The sequence below is a fragment of the Podarcis bocagei genome, assembly GCF_964188305.1.
Source record: "Podarcis bocagei genome assembly, chromosome: 9".
NCBI classification, from domain to species: Eukaryota; Metazoa; Chordata; class Lepidosauria; order Squamata; family Lacertidae; genus Podarcis; species Podarcis bocagei.
This window is the reverse complement of record NC_138134.1, coordinates 59,559,216-59,586,017: the sequence shown is the minus strand read 5'-3', so window position 1 is coordinate 59,586,017 and position 26,802 is coordinate 59,559,216. Positions and strand designations below refer to the sequence as shown.

General features: G+C 42.3%; 1 protein-coding gene across 1 annotated transcript; it reads right to left on the bottom strand.

Annotated features, from left to right (window-relative positions):
* Positions 1 to 6,661: 6,661 nt before the first annotated feature.
* LOC308594272 (alcohol dehydrogenase 1-like) lies at positions 6,662 to 24,066 on the bottom strand. Its single transcript, XM_081207225.1, has 9 exons — positions 23,910 to 24,066; positions 15,353 to 15,454; positions 14,308 to 14,449; positions 13,030 to 13,117; positions 12,699 to 12,921; positions 10,927 to 11,187; positions 10,406 to 10,541; positions 9,774 to 9,912; positions 6,662 to 8,922 (listed from the first exon to the last, which is right to left on the bottom strand). Exons 1-9 carry the CDS (start codon positions 23,925 to 23,927, stop codon positions 8,898 to 8,900), a joined length of 1,134 nt encoding a protein of 377 aa, XP_081063351.1. The 5' UTR covers positions 23,928 to 24,066; the 3' UTR covers positions 6,662 to 8,897.
* Positions 24,067 to 26,802: the final 2,736 nt, after the last annotated feature.

The following is a 26,802-nucleotide window of genomic DNA, read 5'->3' as shown; positions in this document are numbered from 1 at the left end:
GAATGAACGGAATTATTTGCAAAAAGTGACAGAGTTCTTGTTGCTACTATGTTGTATGCTATTTGTTGTCCTGATCACTGCCTGACATCCATTTCACCACCAGGATTTGTGCTCTTCCTAGTTCAGAATAAAGGCAATGAAGGAAATCAGGAGAAAAGTATTTGCACTTCCTTTGCAGTCATACCAACTGCTTTGACCACTAGTACTGTTTCCTGCTCCTCACCTCTTCAAGTGGTGAGAAATCTCAGGGATAATTCCGCAATAAAAGAGGGGGCCTGCCCCCACCAAAGTTGGTGAGCATTTCCATTCAAATAGTATGTGTGCACCATGTCATGGGCTTACCTCCCACCCCCAATATTTTATTCAAGTTGGTACCCCTAGCTTGAGGAATGGATAAATCTGCCAATTTTTGTTTCCTTCAATTTCTCATGTCTCCAGTTTCAGATTTTTGCTAAATTTCCACGTTTTGCATTTTTAAAAAGTCCTCATGAAAGTCCGTCAGTATTTTAGTGTACATTTCTTGAAATATAAACATTTTTGCAAGCTACTGCCACTAATCCCATGCATTTTTGCATTTATTTTTTTTAATAAATATTTTTATTGCTTTTTTTCCAGGTACAGATGTAAAGTCAGATATATATATATGTTTTTCTGCATTTTTGCATTTTGTTTATGTTAATATGTGTGTTTCATTTGTACTCTCCCTAAAGCAGGTATAGGCAACCTTCGGCCCTCCAGATGTTTTGGACTACAATTCCCATCATCCCTGACCACTGGTCCTGTTAGCTAGGGATCACGGGAGTTGTAGGCCAAAACATCTGGAGGGCCAAAGGTTGCCTGTGCCTGCCCTAAAGCAATGAAATTTTGTATGTTGTTTTCGCCAATGTAATCACTTTTATGCATACGTTCCCCTTTTATGCGTAATTCAACCTTTGCGAACAGAAAACCCCAGTTTCAGTCTCTGGTATCTCAAGGCAGGGCCAGGAGAGAACCATGCCTGTAATCCTGTAGAGCCGCTGCCAAGCAGTGTAAATGATACTGAGCAAGGTGAACCTATGCTTTCACTCTCTAAGGCAGCTTCCTATGTTCCTATAATCGCTAAACCTGTCATTGGCTCTGGGTACCACCTGTCATAGGTGCCATCTCACGCCGAAGATTGTGGGTGCCCACAAAAAGGGCTTCAACTTTGCCCATTGACTTTAGTGGGGCTCAGACCCCACAAATATATTAATGTGGGTGCCAAAGCACCCACGGCCCCCTGGAGTTGGCTCCAGTGCCTCCTGTTGTTCGTCTCTCTGCCTTCTGTCCTATCAGTTCCAGTGGATACCAATCACCAACCATGTAGTTTGGCCCCCAGGGAAGGTCAGTAATGGTGCAGAAAGCAAAATCACCCCACCTAGCTATACAGTTCGTAGTTAGATATATCGCAGGAGTGGATTAGATCACACAGAAGAAAAAGCACTTCCCACCTGGCCAGGTCAGCTTTGAACTGGCTCATTGTTAAGGATTAAGCAAGTTTACTCTTACTGTTAAAATATACAATGATCTCATTGCTTTTGCAGTAGCTTTGTAGACAAACTGTAGCATGTGTTTTGCTCTCCCTTTTTTCTTCTGAAGTGAAACAAAGAGCCAGGGGTTGGATTTGCAGAGGAATTATCAAAATGTCCCTGGCTAATGTAGCATAAAGCACTACAGAAGATTGCTTAAACGTTACTATGTACTCTAGGTCACAAATACGATAAAGCCTCTGTCCTAAAGGATATTAACAATATCCTAGATTATTACAGTCCAAATATGTGGAATAAATGCTCGTTTGATACGGGCAGCATATCACCTGACACAAGAACAAGAAAGCAGCAGAGACTGCCTTTAACTTTCTAGGTGCATGACTCTGACTTTACAATACAGTGGTACCTCAGAGGTCGAACTGAATCCATTCCGGAAGTCTTTTCCAGCCCTATCAGGAGATGCCAGGGATTGAATTGGGGAGTTTTGCAAAGCAGATGCTGTACCACTGAGCTCAGGCCCTTCCCTCTGTGGTCCCATCCTTCCTTGGCGCAAGTGGCATGCAAACTGCTCCCCTGTGGCAAGAGCCCATGTTGCTGAGGTCAACATTTGAATACATATGGATCCTTCTTACCCAACTGTTGCCTAGTCATGGAACATCCCTTCCTCAACCACAGGACCACACAACCAGGTTAAGAATAGAAGCACTGATTTGGGGAGCTAACCAATACGATATAATGTTTCTTATTGTGTTATACTATTGTTTTAATGCATATTTTTAAAATCCTGATTTTATTTTTTTAAAATAATTTTTATAAACAAGCCAATCACATCACATTATCACATTGATTCCAAATTATACAGCCAAATTTTAAATTTTGTCGAGGGTACCCATACATCAAGCTCAGCTCAAGTCCAAAACAGCATCACTTATCTTACTGCATTAATTAGACAGTTCTCTCCAGTTTGATCCGGAAAGTCCTTTGTTACTTCTTTTCTCTTCTTGTTGTTGTTATCATAAATTCCTTTCTTTGCAATCTCTGATGATTTTCACAAGCAGGGTAACAGCTGGCATTCTATGTGGATTTTGTACTTTTCCAAAAATCATATCGATCCAGGACAGCCTCTGTACAATGCTTCCATAAACAAAGTTAATCTCCGATCTGTCCTTTATTTTTTTCAGGCTTACCAAATAAATCAAATGAGTCTGGGGGTTCTGTCAGGTCAAACTTACATTCCAACATTCCTTCTCTTTCAAACAATCCTGATTCTCCTCCCCCAGTCCTTCTTCCTTGGTAAACCTGTCATGGCGAGACGCCATTTTTTAACTGCGTCATAAAAATTTCTTCCTTTCTCACCGTTCTGCAGTCTTCTTTCCTTATACTCCGCCCCACATAGTTCTTAAAATCCTGCCTATGATTCATAGAAACGCGACGATCTTGTTTATATCTGGGCTGAAGGGTTATTAATATCACATCATGCAAAGAAAAAAAGAGTTTTTTCCTTCACCCCCCCTTCGTTCCAAACATACAGTCTCCTTATGGTGATTCATCAGAAGATTTACTTATCCATCCGTCACTCCTGGTCGCAGAGATCCATTAATCAGCAGTCTTATCTTCGAGCTTTATTTGATGTATGTGCTTTCAGCTTCGCTTCCAATCGTATGTTTCCAATTATAATTCCAGCTGAAGCAACCAGCACGCGCTAATTGGAATCGGCGTCAGGAAGATCTGACTTCACTGAGGGCCTTTTGCCAAGTGTTCGGCACCCCCATCACTCGTTTCAGGGGGTGCATTGTGAACACCGCTGGCAGGGCAGTTCTCCTCCACATCCTGGAGGAGTTCATGAAGGCTACATACTTCCCATAGTAGCCCCTTAGTACCTCGTATGGTACTAAGAGATGTTATTGTCGGCCATCTTCCAACGCGCCACCTGGTGGCCCCCCTAAAATCCTGATTTTAAGGCTCCTTTTACAAACCACTAGGCCAAAAGATGAAATTAAAGCAAATTTATTTGTTGCGATTATGCCCCAACCATGTACTGTCCTTTGTGTGGTTTATAGATCCAATAATTTCTGGCCGGTTGGAAACCATAATCTATACATGAAGGGGGTTTAGAAAGTTTTTGAGGTCAGCAGTAAGAACTTTTAAACAGAAAACAAATGAAAGTCAGTCCACAACATTTAGATTTGGTGGGAAAACAGTAGTCCATACATGCTTGCATGCCATGGTTGAGGAAGCCCAATCATATCAGAGCTGAGATGGGTATTTAGAACGGTATGATAATGTGGAATAAAATTATACTGATTTGAGTGTATTTTACATCGTGACATTTTAGGATGCAGTTAAGCTTATATATTGCAACACAGTCACTGTGGAATCTTTCCAAAAGTAGCTGCAGCCTATTTTAAAATAATGCATCAGTATAGTTTGACCTTCTGTTCCCTAAATGACCTCTAAAAATATGACAGCTTTAAAACAAAACATTTCATATCTTTAAATGGAAATAAAACTCTAGCAGGAAGTTACAGTAAATATTTACATACTGTGAGATTATTGCTGGACAAAGATTTTGCTTAAAAAAACGGAAAGCCTTAATGGTTCTTATATAATGTTTCCTTATATAATTGAAACAGCAAGAAATCAGTCAAAAGAGTGTTTCTGCTGCAATCAGATTACCAAGAGTACCACGCACTTAAATGAGGGTTGGAGGAGGAATCTGTTTTACATTCAGAATTTGTAGTTTCTACTCCAGGAGAGCTTGGCCTGCATTGGGTCGTCTCTTGAATTGAACACCTACTTATGTCTGAGACCGTGATTATGTGTGTGTGGAGAGGGGTTTGATTTCTTTTTTTTAAAAGTGCAAGTAAAACATTTCCTATTTCCCAGTATAAACGGGTCAAGTCTCATGTGGTAGTATATTTCTGCAACATAATGTTGTAAATATTAGTAAGCTGCGATGGGTGATAAAACATTTCCAGTGGGCTTGCCAATTAACCTTGAACACATAATATGTGTTATTGTGGGGTGTTTTATTTGTCAGCTTCCCCTTATAGTATGCCCACAGTAACAAACAAATGGCCAATGCTATAAGAATGAATTCCATTTTCTCTCTTGTCTGCCACTGTTAAGCTGTTTTTCAATGTCAAAACATACGCACTGCAGTGTCGGGAAGTAAGAACTTTCTGATTTCTTACAGAAAGGAAGTAAGAACTTTCTCATTTAGCTGTTGCCGTGGCAAAGTGCATAGAGTACGTGGCAAGATTAGATCTTTCTCAGGAAAGCTAACAAGAACAGGCATGGTTCCTGTGTTTAAGAGAGGCTCAACTTCTATTGTTTGAGAAACGACAGGAAGGATAAGAGTTCACCAAGAATGGAATGCATCGCCTGTTGAGCATTAGAATCATAGAATTGTGGAGTTCGAAGGGACCCCAGGGCCATCTAGTTCAACTCCCTGCAGTGTAGGAATCCTGTCCACAGCCTTCCCCAAGTGGCTCAAAACACCAACCTTCTAGTTAACAGCGATTGTTCGTGCGAAATAGCTAGGGCATCTTTTTCAGTCTTCCACTGAAATCTTCACCAGAGCCAGTGATTCTGTTTTTCTGAGGTTTGGCTGGCCATCTTCCCCAACTGTGTTGCACACCACCAAATTGCGGTAAGTTGTCTGGAAGTCATGTAGGAGCTTTGGTGCCCCACCCATCCAGGGAAGCAAGAGACGTTACAGTGGTACCTCGGGTTAAGTACTTAATTTGTTCTGGAGGTCCGTTCTTAACCTGAAACTGCTCTTAACCTGAAGCACCACTTTAGCTAATGGGGCCTCCTGCTGCCGCCGCGCTGCCAGAGCACGATTTCTATTCTCATCCTGAAGCAAAGTTCTTAACCCGAGGTAATATGTCTGGGTTAGCAGAGTCTGTAACCTGAAGTGTCTGTAACCTGAAGCGTATGTAACCCGAGGTACCACTGTATCATAATTCAAAGACGCAGCCTAGTGAAACACTCAAGGAGAATGCAAAGCAGGACTGGTGAGCGGTGTGCCCTGTGTCAGCAGCAGGCAGCATGGTGGGGCAGCAGAGCTCCCCTGATCTCCAGACAACTGTGTCACTGCTTACTGGGGTATGGTGGAGGGGAGAGCAGCATAGTGCAAGCTCACTGGTGGAGCCAATCTGACATTCCTGCTGGTGTGTTTGCACCACACTGACTTCCCCACCACCTTGCCCCTTCACCTCTCCTCCCTGTCAGGTCAGGTGACCACTATTATCCTACCACACTGCCAGCTACTCATCTGGGAAGAGGGTATGTGACTGAGAAGGGTGGTTTTTAAAGGTGGGTCCTTAGGGCCACATAAAGAGGTGGGGGCACATTTGGCCCCCGAACCTGAGTTTCCTCACTCCCATACTGCTACCTGTCTGAATGTATGTTTTCATTTTCCTAAATGAATTTTACTTTTGCTTAATACTTCATTTGTTTTTATCCTGGGTTATTCAGGAGCTCTGAAATTCACCAGTGCCTCCTCCCTCTTGAAAATACATTATTTTTAAATAGAATACAGAACAGAGCTAAAAGCAGGGTGGCTGGAACATCACCCCAAATTTAAAAAGGCACTCGTGGATCTATATCACCTTTAATCCTGGTGGTTTTAAAACCCCTTTCAATGGTGGTAGCCACCCTATGATTAGTGTTGGCATGACAGCTAGTTGGCCTTCATTAACTTGTAACTGTCAAAGGTCACACCAAACAGGCTCTATGAGAGGCAAATATGCAAAGATGACTTAAAGTACCCGGTGAGATTATGCTAACCCATTTTCACAATTGCGGAGCTTGAAGTACTGATACATTTCCATTCATTAGCTGACTTTTATGTCTGAAATCCGTGGATCATATTCAATTAAAATCTTTAAACTCCCAAACAGTGGCTGTTTTACTTGCCTCTTAAAAGAGTATTTGAAAAATATCTGGCTATGGATAATATTATGTTTCAGGGCTGAATATATCAGGAGCTACAGAGTAAAAAATATCCACAGGCCAGTGACGTAAACTAAAAATCAGCCATACAGCTGGCTTATAGTTAGTGAAGATCAAGTTTCAGCTCTGAGCTTGTTAACAAGTTACACAGCTAAATATATACCCAAGCCACTAAAGGAGACATCAGAAATGGGTGGTTGTAAAGGTCTGTTTATTCAGCTATATATGTCCTTTTTTGGCTATTAAAGCCAGTTAGTAAAGTCAGTAACAAAAAGGAAATAGTTTCCATAGTGTAAGTAGCTATACCCTCCAGATTAGGGATGGGGAAGAAATCTGAATTGGTTTGCATTTCAGTGAGAAGCTGCTTCCTTCATACGTTTCGAAGGAAAAGACAATTATCCTTTGAAATTCTCACGTCTCTGAATTTTGCGATGTAGTTCTCCAACCAAGCAATGTGCACTAAAATGTATATATTGGGAGAATATACTTGAAGAAATGCATGTATCAGTCAAAAACTATATACAAAAATGAGAATATTAGGAGGAACACACACTAAAATGCTGATGAATTTTCACGAGTACTTTTTATAAAACGGCGAATTGCTGCAGAGATGTGTGGAATTCAATTTAAGAGTGAGTTTCTCTTTTGAGTTTTTCCCTTTTTCCAAACTGACGACTTCAGCCACATCTTTTCCAGATGTTGTTGGACTACAACTCCCATCATCCTTGAGCCCTGCCTATGCTAGGAACAGGCACCCAACAACATCTGGAAGGCACTGCATGCATGCCCCCCCCCGCTCTTCACTAGCAAGTGCTGTTATTGCTGTTGCTCTAAAAGAAAAAGCACATTACACAATTAGCAGATCATGTCTGTGATGCAAAGAAGGAAATTACACGCAGGCAAGTTTCCTCTGAAGTTTCTTTTGAGCCTCTACTCAATTTACAAACTGGCCTTTCTCCTCAAGAGTGGGAGCCACTGCACAGAAAGTTGCAGTCAGTGCCAATGGAGAGGCCTCTCTCTTTTGGCTTGCAAGCGATGGACTCTCTACAGCTAAACTATTGCTGCTTGTTTGCTTTCTGTTGAGCTCCTGGGGAACATTTTAAAAGACTGCTCTAGGGCACCCATATATCCTAAGATGTCTGAGGAAATGAGCATGCGATTGGGTGCTGCCTACTGAGTTCCTAGTCTAATCGACCAGCCAGGATGGTGTTCATATAGGCCTTGCTGGAAAAAAACAAGGGTAGTACTTATCAGCTGTTCAGGAAAGGAACAATGTTGTTCTTCTTGCTCTCCAAGTCAGCTGATAATGCTATCACCACTCATGCATACCTAGCCTGCCCCAGATATAATGAGTCCCACTGAGATGAGAAAGAAGCATTGTCAATTGTGCCAAGGAAATGTCTTGTCAAAGGATCACATTGTAAGAACGACCCACCCACAGGGACAAAAGGCCCAAGTATGATTAACATAAGAATCTAGGATCAGATCCTTGTTGGATCAGACCGAGGGTCCATCTAGTTCAGCAGTTCTCAACCTGTGGGTCCCCAGATGTTATTGGACTACAACTCCCATCATCCCTGAGCTCTGGCCTTGCTAGCTAGGGGTGATGGGAGTTGTAGTTCAACAACATCTGGGGACCCACAGGTTGAGAAAGGCTGATCTAGTCCAATGTCCTGTTTCATACAATAGCTAACCAGATGCTTCTGGGAGATGCACAAGCAGCTCATGAAGGCAATGGGCCTCTCTTGTTGGGGCTTCTCATTAATTATGGTATTGATCTGTTATAGGCTGTATTCAGGGGTGGGTTATATTTGGAGCGATATGGTGGTATCCTTAGGGATATTCTTCCCCTAAATCTGGAGGTTTCATTTAGTTATTATCTTCCGTAGCCCTAGTCAGAGAATTTGTTAGTCCAGCACTGAGTGAAAGGTCTAAAGGGTATTGGCTGCTGTGAATGGGAACCCTGATCATGCAGAAAGGGTCAAGGTCACAAGCAAACTGTATATTTAAAGCATACACAAAGCACATTGTTTCTCAATCCTAGGAACTCTAGTTTGTTAAGGGGTCTTGGAATTGTAGCTCTGTGAGTCAATCACGATTGTTAAAGTGGTGTGATAGTGTTTTAAATATGTAGTGTGTTCACAATGGCTCATTGCAACAGGGGATGGTGAACTGGTTGGAAGGTTCCTAGTTGGACACCAGAGGGCTCCAGCAACATCTTAAAAGCACCCGCACCCTGCATTTGCAGGGCTACAATAACGGATATAAGGGTTACATGTTTCCCCTACATTTGCTTCTCAACTCTTACTGGTTGTAAACCCTCAACCATTTCAATAAAAGCTCAGTTGAATTTGGGGAGGGATGCAAATGATCTGCAGGATGGCAAGCTGTATTCAGCTGTGGCCCCTCTTGCTAGATGCTTCTGGAGATTTAAAACAACAAAACACAGCGAATGCTGAAAGAGAAAAGGGAAAACATTAATATAACTATGAAAAAGCACCCTAGCAACATTCAGTAGACATCTGGTGAGATCATAGCAACAGCCTTGACTCTGCTTGGATATTTTATAGCTAGGGCTGGTCCAAGATATTTTTTGGCCTGAGTCAGAGGACAAGATGGTAGCCCCTCCCTCCCATTCCATGTTCAGAAGCTGACCAGACTGGCTACTGAATCCTATTCTGACACAGATGATGCGACTGCATCCATCATTGTGCCTAAGGACAACAGGCTAGTCCAGGGGATGTAGGTCCGTTCACATTGCACCAACAATTTCTGTCCTCCAGCATCTTCCCAGTGCTGTGCATCTCTTGGCATCTGCCACCTGAAGCAGCAATCTCACTCTGACTAATGTCAGGGCTGGCTCTGCTTATAGCTCTTAACAGTCTGTACACTCTCATCTGAGGCATTTTAGTTTGCTTTGATGAAAGTCAAATTCTGACATTTCCAAAGCATGTAAAAAGGAACATGAACATTTTCACTTTCACTCCCCCCCCCCATGTGAGATGTCGCAGGTTCTTTTGACTTGAAGACTGACATGGAGATGAATGTGTTGGATTTGGATCAGGGAGACCCCAGTTCAAGAGGAGTGACATGGCTGGGAGGTTGGCATGATGCAAATGAACCAGTAGGAACACTGGATTGGCTCTGCTGGGGTGTTTTCACCACACTGACCTCCCAGCCTCCTCAAACTTCCGCCTCACCCCTCAGCTTTTGGGAGGTCAGCCAAGTGCTGCCACTCCACCGTTCTATCTGCTACTGATTGAAAGGAAGGGGGAAAGTCTAAAAAAGAAAACATAGAACCCATACCTTTTTCCTGCATGTAAAAGCTCAAAGCCTTCAGCAATTTTCTCAAAGGGTAATGTGTGACTTATTAATGCATCCGTATTAAATTTCTTTTTCATGTAATCAGAAACCAGTTGAGGGAGAGCGTCTTTTAACTTCCAACCTGGGGTGGGGGCAATAAAAGAACATTGGATCAGCATGGAAGCTGGATGCTTATTATTTTTAAAGAACAGAAAATGTCGGGATGTGTGAGCTATAAATTAAATTTTTTTAGAAGATGAGGATAACTCCTGTTTATAAGTTAAGAAAATAAGCTTAATAGAATCAAAGGCCAATGGGATGGAGGTACTTAAGCAGAGGCTGGAGGGCCATCTATCAGGGTTGTTGTGGCTGCAGAGAAGCAGATTTCAGCTAAACATTAGGAGAAACTACCTAGTGTAGGGAAGCAGATTGGCTCAGTGGGTGATGGGCTTCCCTAGGCTGGAGGTATTTGAACAGAAGCTGAAAGGCCATCTATCTGGGATGATGTGGCTGTATCCCACTCTGCAGATCCTGCACTGAGGAGGGGGTTGGACTCGGTGACCTTCAATGTCCATTCCTGTTCTATGGATCAATGCAGTAGCTGCCATATATCACCAACGTTAACCAATCCACACCTCCAAGCAAGCATCCTATTAATTTCTTTCCTGTGAGGAGCAGAGTAGGGTCGATGGAGAGCTGTGATCCTGCAGGAGGTGCCCCAACAAGCACACAGGTGCCATGGCCCAAATGGCAGGATTTAAGGGCAGTGACCTGTTTGGGACACACAGAAAAATGAGGTCAGAAATGGAAATGGTATTGCAATATAAAAGCATATGAACATAATAGCCTGGTGGATCAGGCTAGTGTCCCAACTAGTCCAGCATCACAGTGGCTAACTAGATGCCTGTAGGAAGCCCCAAAACAAGACCAGAGTACAGCAATGCTCTTTCCTCCTGCATTTTCCAGCTAGTAGAATTCAGAAGCATATTGCCTCCAACCGTGAATCCTCCCTCTGTCTTCAGAATTTCCCACCTAAATCTTTTACGTAGTCCCAGCCAGGTGCATTGCTTATATAAGGAGAGATCACAGATGTGAGCCCTGGGCTGAACAGGAGTGCCAAAAAATGGGGATGTGAGCATCAAAACAGAAAACATACCGCAATGTCTGTGCGTCCAATCACTTCAAATGCGTAGTCCACACCAAGACCTGTCATCTCTACCAGAACTTCATTCATGGGATTCTTGAAATCTTGAGGAGCGATACATTCTGTGGCTCCTAACTCTTTGGCCTTAGTAAATTTATCTTTGTTGATGTCAATCCCAATAATCCTGGATGCTCCAGCAACTTTGCAGCCCATGACAACAGACAGTCCGACACCTCCTAAGCCAAAGATGGCACAGGTAGAGCCCGGTTCAACCTGCAAATTAATAAAAACTGCATTAGGGACTTCCCAGAACACAAGTGATGTAGCAGGATTGAGGATCTGGGAGGAAGGAAGACTGGCAGACTGGAAGAGAAGAGGCATAGAGAGACAGAACTGAGAGACACTGTGGTGTAGTGGTTACGGTGTTGGACTAGGACCTGGAAGATCATGGTTCAAATATCCATTCTGCCATGAAGTTCACTGGGTCACCTTGGGTCAGTCACTGGGAATATTGCGGGACCTAAACTAGTTGGGGTATATGCGACCTTGAGCTCCTGGAAGGAAAGATGAGATACAAAATATGTCATGGACTGGTTGGATGCAGAGGAATGTTGGGAGGAACTAGCTGGAGAATCACAAAGAGAGGAAGGCTCAGAGCCTGCGGAGTGGTGTGGTGGGATAATGATGAGTGGTCACAGGGAGAAGAGGTGGTGTCAGAAGCTGAAGAAGTAACAGGGTTTAGTGAGCTGGGAAAGTTTGTGGCGCAGAGAAGTACAGAATCAGAGGGAGAAGCTGAGGCTGGGAGGTGAGTGGTGTCAGCATCGCCCATGAGCCAGTGCCACCGACTGGACTCATCCACTTCAGCCCCGACTGGGCCAGGCGAGCTGGGGTAGCACTTCCAGAGACCACCTTCTGAACAGGAACAGGTCAAAGAGCTGTGGACTCACAGCTTAGAGTTGTGAGCACCGGATTCACTCCAACAAGAAGACAGTCGTCGCACAGCAGAGTATAGCAGAGTACAGCAGAACATAAACGACTCAGAGAACAGCTCTGTATCTTCTTTATTCTATCTACAACTATAATACACAACTATATACAGAGCTAAATGAGGTCTAAACGAAAAAGCTGAACTGCACTGAGTGTCTGCAGCTGCTCTTAGCAGCAACCTTATCTATACGTACGATCTCTCTCTAACACTCAGTCTCTCTCTCCCCGACACTTTGATGTGAGGTTGGAGCAGAATAAGTAGAGAGCAGAAACCGCCCCTCCTCTCTGGAGAATCAGCAGAGAACATCAGCAGATTCTTGGATATGGGAGGGGTGAAACCTCCTCAAGTAGAGATACACCAAGAGGCAGAGATGAATCAGGCTGGTGAAGAGTCATGGGTGTCTCCCCCTCCTGCTGTGACAAGCTCCCTCCCCACTTATCTCTCAGAACCAGAAGAGGCATGAAAAGGGAGGAGAAGAGGTTAGGTTCACACAGGTACAGTCTCTGATTGCTTGAGGGAAACCCTGGAAAGGGGACTTCTGGGGAGTAAAGCTGGTGAACTAACAATGCCTGGAAAGTAAGATCAAAACACAATGACCTACCCAAGCAACAGCCTTTTGCTGCTTCCTTTTAGAGGTACTGTTGGGAGGCTTGACACAGTGAGAGCAGGGAAGTTCAAGCAGCATCAGTTGTTTTTTTTGAAAAGTGATATCTGTAGGTGCCTCTCTTCTCTAGCAGGGAGTAAGCATACTCTTGTTTCACTTATTTGAGAAACAGAAATGTGAATTGATCCTTACCTTGGCACAATTCACTGCGGCTCCATAGCCAGTAGAAAACCCACAGGCAAAGAGGCAGACTTTATCCAGTGGAGCATCATTGTCGATTCTTACAATGGAAACCTCAGGCATAACTGTGTATTCGGAGAATGTGCTCGTCCATAGGAAGTGGTGGATCTGTTTCCCTCTGCAGGTGAACCTGCTGGTCTTATCTGGCATCAAATTTTGAAGAGGTTCACAGAGGCTGTTTGTGAAGATTCAGACTGGTCTGTATCATAAATTGGACTAAATACTAATTTTCCATATTACTAAGAAAAACAAATCTTTAATAGAAGATGCCAGATGAACTTACTGGGACTTGAGGCAGCAGTTAGCTTTAGGACTTAAACAGCAGCCACACTCTCCACACTGGGGAATACAAAGAGGAATGACTTTGTCACCTTGTGGGAAAACAACAAGGACAAGAACAAAGTTTAAGTTCATAGGCTTATTGTTCTATCCCAAGGCCATGACAAACTTGTAGCAATAGTATTAATGAAATACAGAACATACATGCATAATGTAAGCCAACATCCCTGATGTAAGGGAGAGAAGTTACCAGAAACACAAACAAACTCAAATCCAGTTTGATTTCAGATTAAGCCTCCAAATTGCCACAACAATTTATAGTGATTTTTATCTAACCCCCTTTTCCTGATTAATTTGTAGCCAGTACACAGAGGGCCCCTTTGCACAAGGAAGCTTTTATTGTCAACCAATAAAGCCAAAGCATTTCTGCCAGGGTATACTTGCTTGCTTGTGTGAGAAACACAGTGATATTAACAAGGAATGTTGGAAAAGGAGAAATGTATTTCAGGGTTGGCATCAATGCCCAAAGGAAATCTGATGGTGGGCAAGAATCCTTAGCACATGCAATCTCTTATCCCCTCCACCAGCATATTTTTAAAAAATTGAAGCTTTTTCATAATACAATACAATAAATGAAAACAAGAACAAAAGAAAGAAAAGAAAATGCAAAGTCATCTCTCAAAGGTAGCTCTTAACCCCTATCTCACACAAAAAGGGGCAGACCCTCGCAGCTCTCACCTGGGAGCTTCCCTTTATCCCACCCCCGCCTCCCACCCTGGGAGCTCTTTCCTTGCCTGCCTCTCACATAGGGTCCTTCACCAACCCTAGAGGACACCAAAAGGAAAACAGAAAAGGGGGGGGGGGGAGCTTGATTTCAGATTGAACCTCCAAATCACCACAACATTTTATAGTGATTTTATCTAGCTCTTTTTTCCTAATTATTTTTTAGCCAGTGCTTAGATTGCTACTTTGTCTGTTACGAAGCTATTGGAAGAGGTATTTCAACAGAGAAACATACTATCAGGTTTGGTGGCAATGCCCAAAGGTCATTGATTTGGGACAAGGATCCTTGGGGTATGGGGTTTCTTATGATTCTGATGGGTACTTGAAGAAAGAGATTATTTCTAGTACATAATGTGATCCTACAACTCCCACCATCCCTGGCTATTGGGCCTTGATTGCTGGGGCTGATGTGTAGTCAAGCTATTTACACCATGCTTGCAAATCCTAGTGGTGTCCAATACACAGGCACTTCTGAGTTTCTGATCTACCCCATCCTTACCTGGCTTTACAGAAGTGACTCCTGGTCCAATACTTTCAACAATTCCAGCTCCTTCGTGACCCACAATAACTGGGTAGTCTATGTTTGGGAAAATGCCTTCCAGTACATGATCATCCGTCCTACAGATCCCAGTGGCCACTATCTGCAGGGGGAATGCAAAATACGATTCCAGTACTTTCACTGCTTCCACCTAGCAAACATATTCATCAGGAACTGGCACTGAATTTTTTTGTCTCTGTCATAAACATGGGTCTCCAGGTGAAAAGGAGATCATGCAGATACCCTGTTAATACAACTGCATCCCCTGATGGAGAAATAGTTTGGAAACAGAGCCCTCAAAGAATCAGGTATTCACAGAGAGGACCAGCTCACATGGGAAGTTTCAGCAAGAATGTTACCCACTTGATCTCGTTCAGATTTTACTAACTGTGATGCAAAGGACTAGCCAGAAATACATATTTGGAGGATATGATCTAAAGGCACATGAGGCTACCGCTTTGAAGAAGCTAAGCAGGTCCCGGTATGGTCAAAGCATACCAGGTAAATCATCAGATGGTATTACAATATGGTAAAATTGTGCCTGGGTTGACTTATTTCAGACTGCAGCTGTGGCATGATTCAGGAGCTGGAGTCATATCACTGGATAATCTTTGTATGAAAGATAACAGGGAGAATCTTTCACTGTTAATCTTGTTTGAACTTGATTGGAGCTTTTGGATATGCATTGCTTCTTATTGCTGTGTAAGTTTCAAATGCAATCACACCAAAACTATTGCTGAAATTCTGCACAAATCTGAGAATTTTGCAGGATCTTTCTTCTTTTGCATGGGGTCCATTCAGTTCTGCCAAGAGCTGCCTTGTCAATAGACACTGGTGAGGAAAGAGTAACTTCTGAGTTTTAAGTATAAGTCTTCCAGAACCATTCCTCCACCACTCAAGACTCCCCTATCCAAGCTTTCAGAGTTTAGGCACAAGATCCTCAGCCGCTACAATCATAATTCACAATGAATGAAAGCACCTTCCCTTTTGGAATAATATATTTTACCTTCACTCGAATTTCATGACTTCTTGGTGGTGCAACCTCCACCTCCTCCACAGAAGGCATTTGGCCAACTTCCCAGATGATTGCAGCTTTGCATTTAATCACCTGTGGAAATGGAGTTAATGAAAACAAGATCAAAGATGAATTTCAAAGGCAGGACAATATGGGAGGAGGCTTTCCCTCAGATATTAGGTCCCAAGCCACTGAGGACTTAAAATCTAAGCCCCAGCAGAGGACTTCCGGGGTGGCGCCATTGGCAATGGCGGACTCCCTCTGAACTGGAGGGACTAGCTCTGCGTGAAACGGGTCTTTTCCGCTACGGCGAAGCGGGGACCCTGCTAAAAATCACAGGCGGATGAAGCCTGTGACCATGGGACTCGGCGGGCACCCTTAGCACCCCCCCAACCCGCAAAGAACCCACTAACAGGCTCCGAAGTGAATAGGGGGAAGTGGCGCGGTGCTGTGAGTCAACTGCTATTTCCGTGGAGCGAAGCCGCACAGCCGTTGCCGGAGAGCGCTGCCTTTTTCCTGGGACAATTTGGCTTCTAAAATAAGCACCCGTGAGTACTTAAACTTTGAACAATCGGTCTTTAAATAAGGACTTGCGAGAAGAAAGGAATTGGACTCAAAAATTTATGTTAATTTGGTACTGAAACGGGAAGGTCTAAACAGGAAGTCAGCCTTCCGTTTCTTTGTAGACAGAATAAAGCAAAGACAACGTAAACTAGAGGTCAGAAAATAGCTTCTAAAGGATTGGCTTTCATCATTTAAAACTGTTGAACCCCCCTTCGGTAGCAGGAGAAGAAGGGGGATCTTTTTTGGACTGTTTAAACCTGCAGAAGTGAGTTTAAAGCAAAGTAACTTTCCACCGTCCTGATCCTGGAGCGGGGTATCAGGACTGACGTTTTGAAGCTCATTGACCAGAGACAAACGTTTTTGACAGATAGTTAAAGGAGGAGAAACATAATGATTCCATTGCTTCCTTTCGCACTTTAAAGGAAGAAATATTGACAAAATATCTCAAAAAAGATACTTTGTTGCAAGAACAAATAGAAGTTCTCCCCCTAGAGGGAGACTGTGAAACTGTAACTAATTTCAGGGAGCTTGCAGCTGCCTCAGATTACAATCGTGGGAAAGGACTTGTGACCTTGTGGTACAATGTATCCAGAGGCTCTGCTGTGTGCTCTCTGTAAAACAAGTGCCCTACTGGAACAGTTAAGTGAGAAGATGGAATTGATGACTAATGTGGCCAGAATTTTTGAACAGGCAGTGGGAAACTATGTGGAGCCCATCCAGGAATTAGATCAGGAGTGTGTCCTGACAGAGCTGATGAGAGAAGAGGATGTTGCCGAATCTTGGGCGCCAGAGATGGAGGGAGCTGCGGCCTTGCAGGAACAAGAGCTTTTGGACTTGACAAATGAACTTGGAAAAAGCCAGATTTGGAAAGATAAAGTTTGGATTGGTTTGGAAATGGGGGGTTGGATAGACCCCCCTATGCAAGGATGTTTGGACTTTCCGAGTCTGGCAATGGGCCACGAGATGTTTGGAGCTGTGGGGGCTCTCAATTTTGGAGGGATTCTGAAGCATCTTCTTAAATACCACATGGAGTTGAGTCTGGACTATAGAAAAGGGGCTGATTTGTTGAAAAGGGTCAAAAACATCATCAAGCTGGAGTTCCCATGAGTGAAAGGAGAATATGAAGAAGAGCTGCGGAAGGGACATGGAAGAGATTTAAGGGCCTCGGATGTAAGGTTGCCAGGTTAATGCGCCAGATCGATGGGATAAAAAGGACTGACAAAACCCGGGACCAGGAGGAAGGGATGCTGGATGAAGATTGGATTGTTTTTATTTCTTTTTTTTCATTATCAGGATTGTTTTATAAAATTGATGAATGTTAGAAAAATGTTGGAATGAAACCATTTGGCTCTAGCAAGAATGTTTAAAGAATTAGGCAAGAATATTATGGTTGTGAGAAGTTGGTAAAAATAAGATTTAAGTTTTAAGTTTTTAAGGTTTTCTATAAGATAAGATGAAAATAGATTAAGGTAATGTAATGACAGAATACTATGAAATATGGAAAGGATTTGCTGCATAATTAATAACCAGGATACAAAAAAGGGAGGAGGAGGTCAAAGAAAGAAGGTAATGAGACTTGAGGATTTGAGAATGATGGATTTATTTTTGTTGGTCTGCGGTGTATTTTTGTTTTTTGAATGTGGTTTGTTTTTTTCCCTTTGTTTTTTCTATTTTCTTTTTCTGCTTTGTTTTTTCTTTGCAATTTCAAAAATTTTAATAAATATCATATTAAAAAAATAAATCTAAGCACCAGCAGAGATCAGTTGTCCTCATCCTGTGCTATTATTGCCAAAACAGCAGGTTTTGCTGCCATTTTACACTTCTTCAAGGGAAGTAATAGTGCCACTGTATTCTGCTCTGGTCAGACCTCACCTGGAGTACTGTGTCCAGTTCTGGGCACCACAATTCAAGAAGGACACTGACAAACTGGAACGTGTCCAGAGGAGGGCAACCAAAATGGTCAAAGGCCTGGAAACGATGCCTTATGAGGAACGACTAAGGGAGCTGGGCATGTTTAGCCTGGAGAAGAGGAGGTTAAGGGGTGATATGATAGCCATGTTCAAATATATAAAAGGATGTCACATAGAGGAGGGAGAAAGGTTGTTTTCTGCTGCTCCAGAGAAGCGGACACGGAGCAATGGATCCAAACTACAAGAAAGAAGATTCCACCTAAACATTAGGAAGAACTTCCTGACAATAAGAGCTGTTCGACAGTGGAATTTGCTGCCAAGGAGTGTGGTGGCGTCTCCTTCTTTAAGCAGAGGCTTGACAACCATATGTCAGGAGTGCTCTGATGGTGTTTCCTGCTTGGCAGGGGGTTGGACTCGATGGCCCTTGTGGTCTCTTCCAACTCTATGATTCTATGATTCTTTTTAGCATCTGTGTGACAGTTTTTTGTTCCTTTTAAAAGTGATGGTGCATTCACAGTTTTCCTGAGTTCAGATGTGAGATTGGAGGAGAGACACAGTCTGGCCAACTTTTCCCCCACCTACATTCTGTGTGCTGTTTTAAAAGATGATAACAAAACAAACACATCAGAAAACAAGGAGAGTGATTTCCTCGGTCTCCACCTCTGTCCCCTCCGCACCCAACCCCTGCAGTATAACAACTGCATCCCATCCTGCCGCCTCCAATCTCTGGTTCTGTTTGGATAAGCTAATCCAAACTAAACATTTGTATTCCACTACTGCTGCAAACTACAGAAAAAGGGGAAATAAGAAATGGAATTGTAGTGATATGTAGAGCATAAGGCCAGCTAAACAAAAAGGAGAAAGTAAGGAACAATAATGTCACAGGAAACTCAAGACATTATGCATTTGCATTTGATCACCTGTGGAAATGGAGCCGATCAAAACAGGTCAGAGATGAATTTCATAGTGTACCTTATAATGATTCAGTTAAGATTGTAACCTTAGAGTTGCTGTAGTCAGCATGGAGATTGCCACTTTCACCCTACAGCAGGAGTGCGCAACCTTGGCCCCAAGGCCTTATTTCAAAATTGCTCTGTATATTATCAGTTCAGACTGCTGGCAAGAATAATCTCTCCCTCTTCCAACAAGACATTATGTATTTGCTCAGTTTGCAGCCTGGCTCACCCTAACAGCTTGGGGTACGTACAGCGGTTGCCTGGACTATGCTAAACCATTGGTCCATCTATTCCAGCGAGAGAGCAGGGCCACTGTCATAAACCAGAAGGCTTGTCTTATGTTCTTAGTTACCACTCTTCAACCCATCCACTTGAATATAGCTATTCAGTCTTCATACAATCCAGTCTCTGCCCTCCACCTCAAAATACCCACTCAAAATGAATAGCTACAGTATAGAAGATGCTCAGATAATAATAATAATAATAATAATAATAATAATAATAATAATAATAATAATAATAATAATTCATTACCTGCACTACACTAGCAGGTCCCAGGTGCGTTACAACCACCGAAAATTAAAAAGCAGAGATCCCTGCCAAATACCCTCTGCAATTTTTACACAAAACTTTTGTTGCCTCAATCTTACATGTGTTTGCTCATAAGTAAGTCCCATTGTGTTCAATGGGACTAACATCCTAGTAAGTATGTTTGGGACTGCAGCCTTGCTGTGAACTAGGTTGTACACCCAGAAATGTGCACAAGAGAAGTGCTTGTCTTTGTCACCATTTCCATTTTTGTACAGTTTGCCATTTACTACATTATTTGAGTCACTGTTGGCTATTTAACATAATTTATGTATCTGTTGTGGGCCTCAAAAACAACAACATGGCGCCATTGCCACTCTTAAGAGAACAAGGCAGAAGTTCATGGTGAGCTTAGGTACCTCTTTTGTAGAAAAATGGCACTGGAGTGAATACTGATCGTTTTCATTGGATTGGAATGGATCATATTCACTGGATTGATTTCCAGCCTGGATATGACACAAACTTGCAAACAGTTGCAAATCCTGCTTCCGTTTCGGAGAGAATTCTCCGACTTCTCTACTGGATTCTGATTTTATGCTTCACCCTGTTGTTGCTGATGAAATCTCAACAAGTGCTTCGTTCTCGAAGTTTTCCACAATGGGATATAGGTACGAATTAGTTTGATACAACAACCATGAGGCATAGCCAGGATTTATGTTGGGGATGGCAGGCTCTGTTAGAATTCCTGCTCCGTGATTGCAGTCATGGAATTGTTGTTTTTCACATGATGTATGTTTTGACTCCACAGAGTGGGAAGTGATGGAGACAGGATGTTTGTGTTATTGTGTTCTGTGAAGTGGGACTATTGTCCTTTGTTCTTTCTCTCTTTGCTGTCTGATGCTAGAGAGAGAGGGAGCCATGTTGCAGTGCTCCGTGTGTATTTATATGTAAATAAAGTAGATTAGCCAAAATGCTGAGGTCTGTCATGCGAACTGCAAAGACTCTGAGGATCCCTAAGTGTGCTGATGTCTGTTGGCATCGTTTGCTGTGATTTTCAGGCTGAAGAAAGCTTTTGAAGCTCCCGAACATTCAACCAGGAGGGAGAGAACATGCCAGTTGGGCATGTGTCTCTGCCAGGGTCCTACTTGAGTGTAGAACAAGCTCCTGACAGGCTTCATGTTACAGGGGGCAGAACCTCAGTTAGTTAAGTATTTTTATTGATTTACTTGATGGGGGGGCAGCTGCCCCCTGACCCTCCTTGGCTACGCCCATGCCCGGAAGCCCTTTGCTGTGTATCTGTTCCCCTCACCAGTTTTGAGCCTTCTGTTTTGTGCCCTTAGGCTTCATTCATATTAAAGAAACACTAAAAATGGGAATTTGGGTATTATAGGAGACTGCACTGTCAAGAATCCCGCATACATAAAACCAGGGTGGATTTAATTTAAACCAAATTGATTTAAATCACTAGTCAGTAAGACTTGATTTAAATCATTTTTTTTAACAGAAAGACTCATACTTACTTGTATAATCTTAGTATTTACAACCAGATGAAGGTTTCATTTTTGGAATAATAAATTTTCAGAGTAGTTTTTACAATTATATTAAAAATTACTGATTTGGTTATACTATTAGAAATACATAGACAGAAAATTATAAAATTATTGTGTGGTTTAATAAGTTAACTGTTTATATTTGGACAACTTTTCTGCTGCTTTATTGGAAGGAGAAAAATAATTATTTCCTTAATAACAATTTAAACGATTTATTTAACTAAAACAATAACATTATAGCATATGTTTGTTAACTGATGTGGTTAACGATTTTTTTTTAAAAAAACCTCAGACTGAGTTTTAGCACACATGAAAAACTTAAAACAAATCCTTATTTCCTGATGAAAGCCTTTGGATTATAATGTAACTTAAATAGAAAACTATCTTTAGAAACTATCTTTATTTTAAAAATCCGATTTAAATTTTAAAAATCTATTTTTTTTTGAAAAAAAAATCATTGATTTTTATCCACCCTGCATAAAGCTGTGTGTAGTTCATGATAAGCTGTGGATTCTCGCATGACTGTTGCACCACAAGCTACTATAAATCTCTTTCCTTGAAATACAGCTCTTCTGAGCTGTTTACCACTAACAGCAGCCTTTTCTAAATCTCTGCCTGCAGCATTCAGTTACATAGTTATTGTGGTATGCAGTTAATATACCAGAACAGTCAAGGTCCACACCCAGTTCTGTCATTTATAAGGCATTTTATAAGGCATTTTAATAGTACATAAGTTGCATCATTTAATCCCCATGTAATGAAGAATAGTTTCTGCCATGTATGGGTAAACGTGGGGATTATTCCCGATGTTGAACCTGCAACACCTCAGGTGAGATTTGTAGCCCTGTTTCCAGGTAGTATCCCTTCACAGGTTGCAGGTAGAGGCTTGCTTGACCCCTCCTCTGTACAAAACATTCCTGGCACCTTCAAAACAGGTGTGTAGGAGAGAAGCCTGGGCTGGAGAAACTGTTCCCTTCAACATCCAGGCATGGGGAAGGAATTTGATCCTGGTTCCATTTTAATAAGAAATTACCTAATTAGGACTCATTTAACCAAAACATAGCTGTTTGAATTTTGTGCTTTTTTTCATTTCGCAGTGCTGTTTTCCAATCGAAAAAAGGTGTACAAAAATGCAACTATTAGGAGGGAATGTGCATAAAAAGTCACGCATAGATGTGTGTGTGTGTGTGTGTGTGTGTGTGTGTAAAAAATAGTTCACTATATTTGGGCAAATTGTTTGCAAAAAGATTAGTCAACTCTGCATAAATAGATGTATTTATTAGGAAAAAATTGCACTGAAACACTGACAAATTGTCATGTGGATTTTTTTTTTAATCACAAATTGCTACATAAATGTGGAGAACTGAATTTCTAGCTGAAAAAAGATAAAACACAGAGAAAAGAAACAGACAGTTTTGTTTGTCTCTACTGACATCTAGTCCAATATAACATGTCCCTTGCTGTTCTGTGCTATAAATCTGAAACCTTTTGATAGATATAGATATAGATATAGATATAGATATAGATATAGATATAGATATAGATATAGATATAGTGTATACACACACACACACACACACACACACACACACACACACACAAAGAGAGAGGGATCAGTAAAGATAAATGTGTTTCTGGTATAATGTCTTAAAGTTTGCAAGGGTGAGAGAGATCAGCTCCAAATACAAAACCAGTTGTCATATCTCACTCCTGCAAATTGTTTCCCCCTTACATTGCGCTAGAAGGGCCATGAGGGGGATGCAACACCTGCACTTCATGTTGACATACTTGTTGTAACATGCAAAGCTGTCCAAAGGTTCATGTCTTATTTCTCCCTTTAATATGAAGAACATTGTGTTTCTTTGAAGTGGTGCACACTTATATCTCCAAGACACATGAACGTGCATAAAACGCTTCATCCGTTTAGAATCAGGAATGTCACAAAGCTCATAATGGAGATATTTAAGGAGCTCCCTTATACAGTGGTACCTCAGGTTACAGACGCTTCAGTTTACAGACTCTGCTAACCCAGAAATAGTACCTCGGGTTAAGAACTTTGCTTCAGGATGAGAACAGATATCGTGCTCTGGCGGCGCAGCAGGAGGCCCCATTAGCTAAAGTGGTGCTTCAGGTTAAGAACAGTTTCAGGTTAAGTACGGACCTCCAGAACAAATTAAGTTCTTAACCCGAGGTACCACTGTACTGAGTTGTATGGCAATCTCTCTTGTTATGATACTGCCGGCAGGTATCACATCTGGCTGACTGCTCCTTTCTACTCTCCTACTTGAAATTCTTTAAACAGGGCACCTGAGTCAGACTATGGCCTATGGCATAGTACAACTCTAAGCTTTTGCATCACACTTTTCAGAGTTTAATTTCCACCGCAGATGGGAGATGAAAATACTGACTTGTAAATCAAACTGGAGAGTTTTGCTTTCTGAGGCAAAAGGCCAAGAATATTTGCATAACTTATGCACTGATGCAATTAGATGCAAGACAATGTCAAACAACATATGCTGCTGGGAACACTGTAATTATATACATGCATCATTATACAAATGACAGGTTTCTTATCAAAATAAGTTGGTAAGGTTTGTAAAAATATTTTATCTCTATATATGTAATGGATTATTTAAAAATAGTAACTTGGGTAAAGCAGCCTGCCAGTTGTGGCTGAGGCAACCTTTAAATCCAGAACTTCTTCCTTTATTATTTAACACCTACACAATACAATGCCAGCTTTTTAGCATTGTCTGGAAAATATAACATCCTGCTCTTTGTCTCCTCTGTGTATATCAAGCAGGCTTATGTTTGGAATCTACAAGTAGGAGGTAAGTTTTTCCAGCTTGGTCTTTGCAGCTGTGAAGTGAATTTGCACAAATAAAAATCAAAGGAGGTATCTCTGCTTTGGCAATGGGGATGTAGCAACACTTAGCTCTTTCTTCTTCAAAGCAATGTAGCATCTGTGCAAATGCAAACATTAGCATGTTGTGTTTAGTTATATTTAGATAGACTGAGCCATAAAAACAGTCTTCCTTACCTTTCCTGCAGTTGCCATGTGTCTGGATCGTGACTTTCAGTCTTCCCACAAGCTTACTTCTTTACAAAGGACTTCTCTTCTTGCTTATCACTCCTTGCCTAATGCAAGAACATACACAGAGAGTACTATTTCCACCACACACACACACACACACACACACACACACACACACACAGTATTATCTATGATAGGCCATCTGAGAAAGGGGAGGGGCCATTTCCAGCTGGCATTCAAAGTTCTTTCCTTGGCAAATATTTAGTTTAAATCAAATCCCCCTGGATCTGCCATCTAAAGTTAACTATTAAGAGCTAGCACAATACTGGATCCAAAAAGAAAAAGGTCAGCTCAGTTACAGATTTTTTGACTAAGAACTTGTACATACTAGTAAAAATCATTCTGGTCCGTGTTCGCTTTCTCAAATTATTTATATAAAATAGAGCATAATCACAGAGAGTGTGTTTACTCAGATGCTAAAAACCCTTAGGATCAAAACTGGGAGAGAGAAATTCCATTACAAGTTTTTGAAGAATATCTGTTAGTTTTGTTCTCATGCCAGCTCTCTCATGCCATTTCCTGGTTTGAATCTCTCTCTCTCTCTCTCTCTCTCTCTCTCTCTCTCTCTCTCTCTCTCTCTCCCCCAATCTATTTCCCATGGCTGTGTGTATACACAGTGAATCACATTTAAGTGGAGGGGATGCCTGTACTGAATGCAGTTCTTGCACCTCATTTGCAATGCTTCCTCCTACTTGCTTAGTTCCCCCCTTTTCTGACTGGTCTCCAGCTAAAATGTCTAGTGTAGATATAGCCCCTGCCCCTGCCTAGGCACCTGGACAGAAGCAACTCCTTCCAAATCCCTTTAACAGGATACCCCTGAACTCTGGAGAGGCAAGCAGATGTCTAAGCTGCCAAAGTTGTGACAATTGCTATGAGGTAGGCAAAACCATCAGAGAAGGCCAATTAGACCAATGGACAAATTCCTGCCTGGCAACCTGCAAAGTCCATCGCAAGGTCAAGCACAGCACACAAAGCATAACAGATAGGGAGGATGAGTAGATTTGACCAGAAACTGTGTGGGGTAGTGGAGGCTGGCGGTAATTTATACCCGGAGGGTGGACCAGAGAAAACCTGCTGGCTCAGTCTGTTGTAAACAAAATCTGCCCTTTTTCCCTTATAGGGTATCCAAGAGCCCGTATAGAGTCCTTACGTGGATTCCCTATTGGTAGGAGAAAATAACAGAGGCCAACCAGAGAATATTGAGAAGCAAAGCAGCTAGTAAGCCTGATCTTTATTGATCTGTTGCAACAGGGTGCTCCCCTCATCCGCAGGAGAGGAGGAAAGACCCAGAAAAATGGCATGCAAGGCCTTATAAAGACTTTTGAAATTCCCATCCTGTAGATCAAGACCACCCCCAGAAACATCATACATACATCACAGAAGGAGTAATCCAAGACCACCCCCCACAAACATCATACCTACATCACAGAAAAGGTGGTCCACAACAGAAATTTGAATGTTGTTGTTTTTCCTGTCTGCCAGGTTATCTGATAATGCCTTATCTGATTGCCTTTCCTGGTAGTCTGGCACCCTTTGAAATGGTGATTACTCATTCCTTAGACAATGGGAAGGCTCCCTGACCCCCTCCCTCCTTGCAGAGAAAACATTTGGTCAGCTTGGGAGTCAAAATGGTTTCAGGTCGGTCTTCCTGTGTTGATCTATGTACGTGCTTGGTTGGTACATTTATGAACATTTATTATATATATAAAGGTAAAGGTAAAGGTACCCCTGCCCGTACGGGCCAGTCGTGTCCGACTCTAGGGTTGTGCGCCCATCTCACTTAAGAGGCCGGGGGCCAGCGCTGTCCGGAGACACTTCCGTGTCACGTGGCCAGCGTGACGAAGCTGCTCTGGCGAGCCAGCACCAGCGCAGCACACGGAAACGCCGTTTGCCTTCCCGCTATAAAGCGGTACCTATTTATCTACTTGCACTTAAGGGTGCTTTCGAACTGCTAGGTGGGTAGGAGCTGGGACCGAAAGACGGGAGCTCACCCCGCCGCGGGGATTCGAACCGCCGACCATGCGATCGGCAAGCCCTAGGCACTGAGGTTTTACCCACAGCGCCACCTGCGTCCCATTATATATATATAAGACCTTAAATTTTATTATTACAAGTTGGGCCCACCCCTCGGGAGGAGCCAGCCTTGCACCCTGCCCGTGATTGTCCAATTTGTGGGCAGGCTACAAATCCGACTTCCTGACTGGCGCAAGAACCCTTTTCAAGGTCACGGCGGCCAGGAAAATCTCCAGAGCAGATGTTAACTGTTGGGTCATGGCAGGGGTGCCGCCTGACGAAAGAGAGTGAGCGAATTTGTGCCAAGGAGATGGCTTGTTGAAGGGTCACATTGTAAGAACAACGGGGTAAAAGCAGCTGCACCTTGTATTGTATGCAAGTTACAATAATGTATATAAGGGTTAAATGTTTTCCCTGCATTTACTTCTCTTGTTGGCTGTAAACCCTCAACCATTTCAATAAAAGCTCAGTTGAATTTTGGAATGGATGCAAATGATTTGCAGGATGGCAAGCTGTATTCAGCTGATGCCCCTCTTACTAGATGCTTGTGGAAGTTTAAAACAACACGGTGAATACTGAGAACGAAATGGGAAAACATTAATGTAAATATAAGAAAGCACCCTAGCAACATTCAATAGACACCAGGAGAGATCATAGCAACAACCTTGACTCTGCTTGGAGACTTTAAAAAAAAAAAAGGAATCAGGCCTTTATTTATGAAACTGCACAAATTCAGCTACACAGATAAAATAATCACATTGATAGACAGTATTTTATTAAATTTTCAAAAAATTCACATATACATTCCAATACATAAAACAAAAGA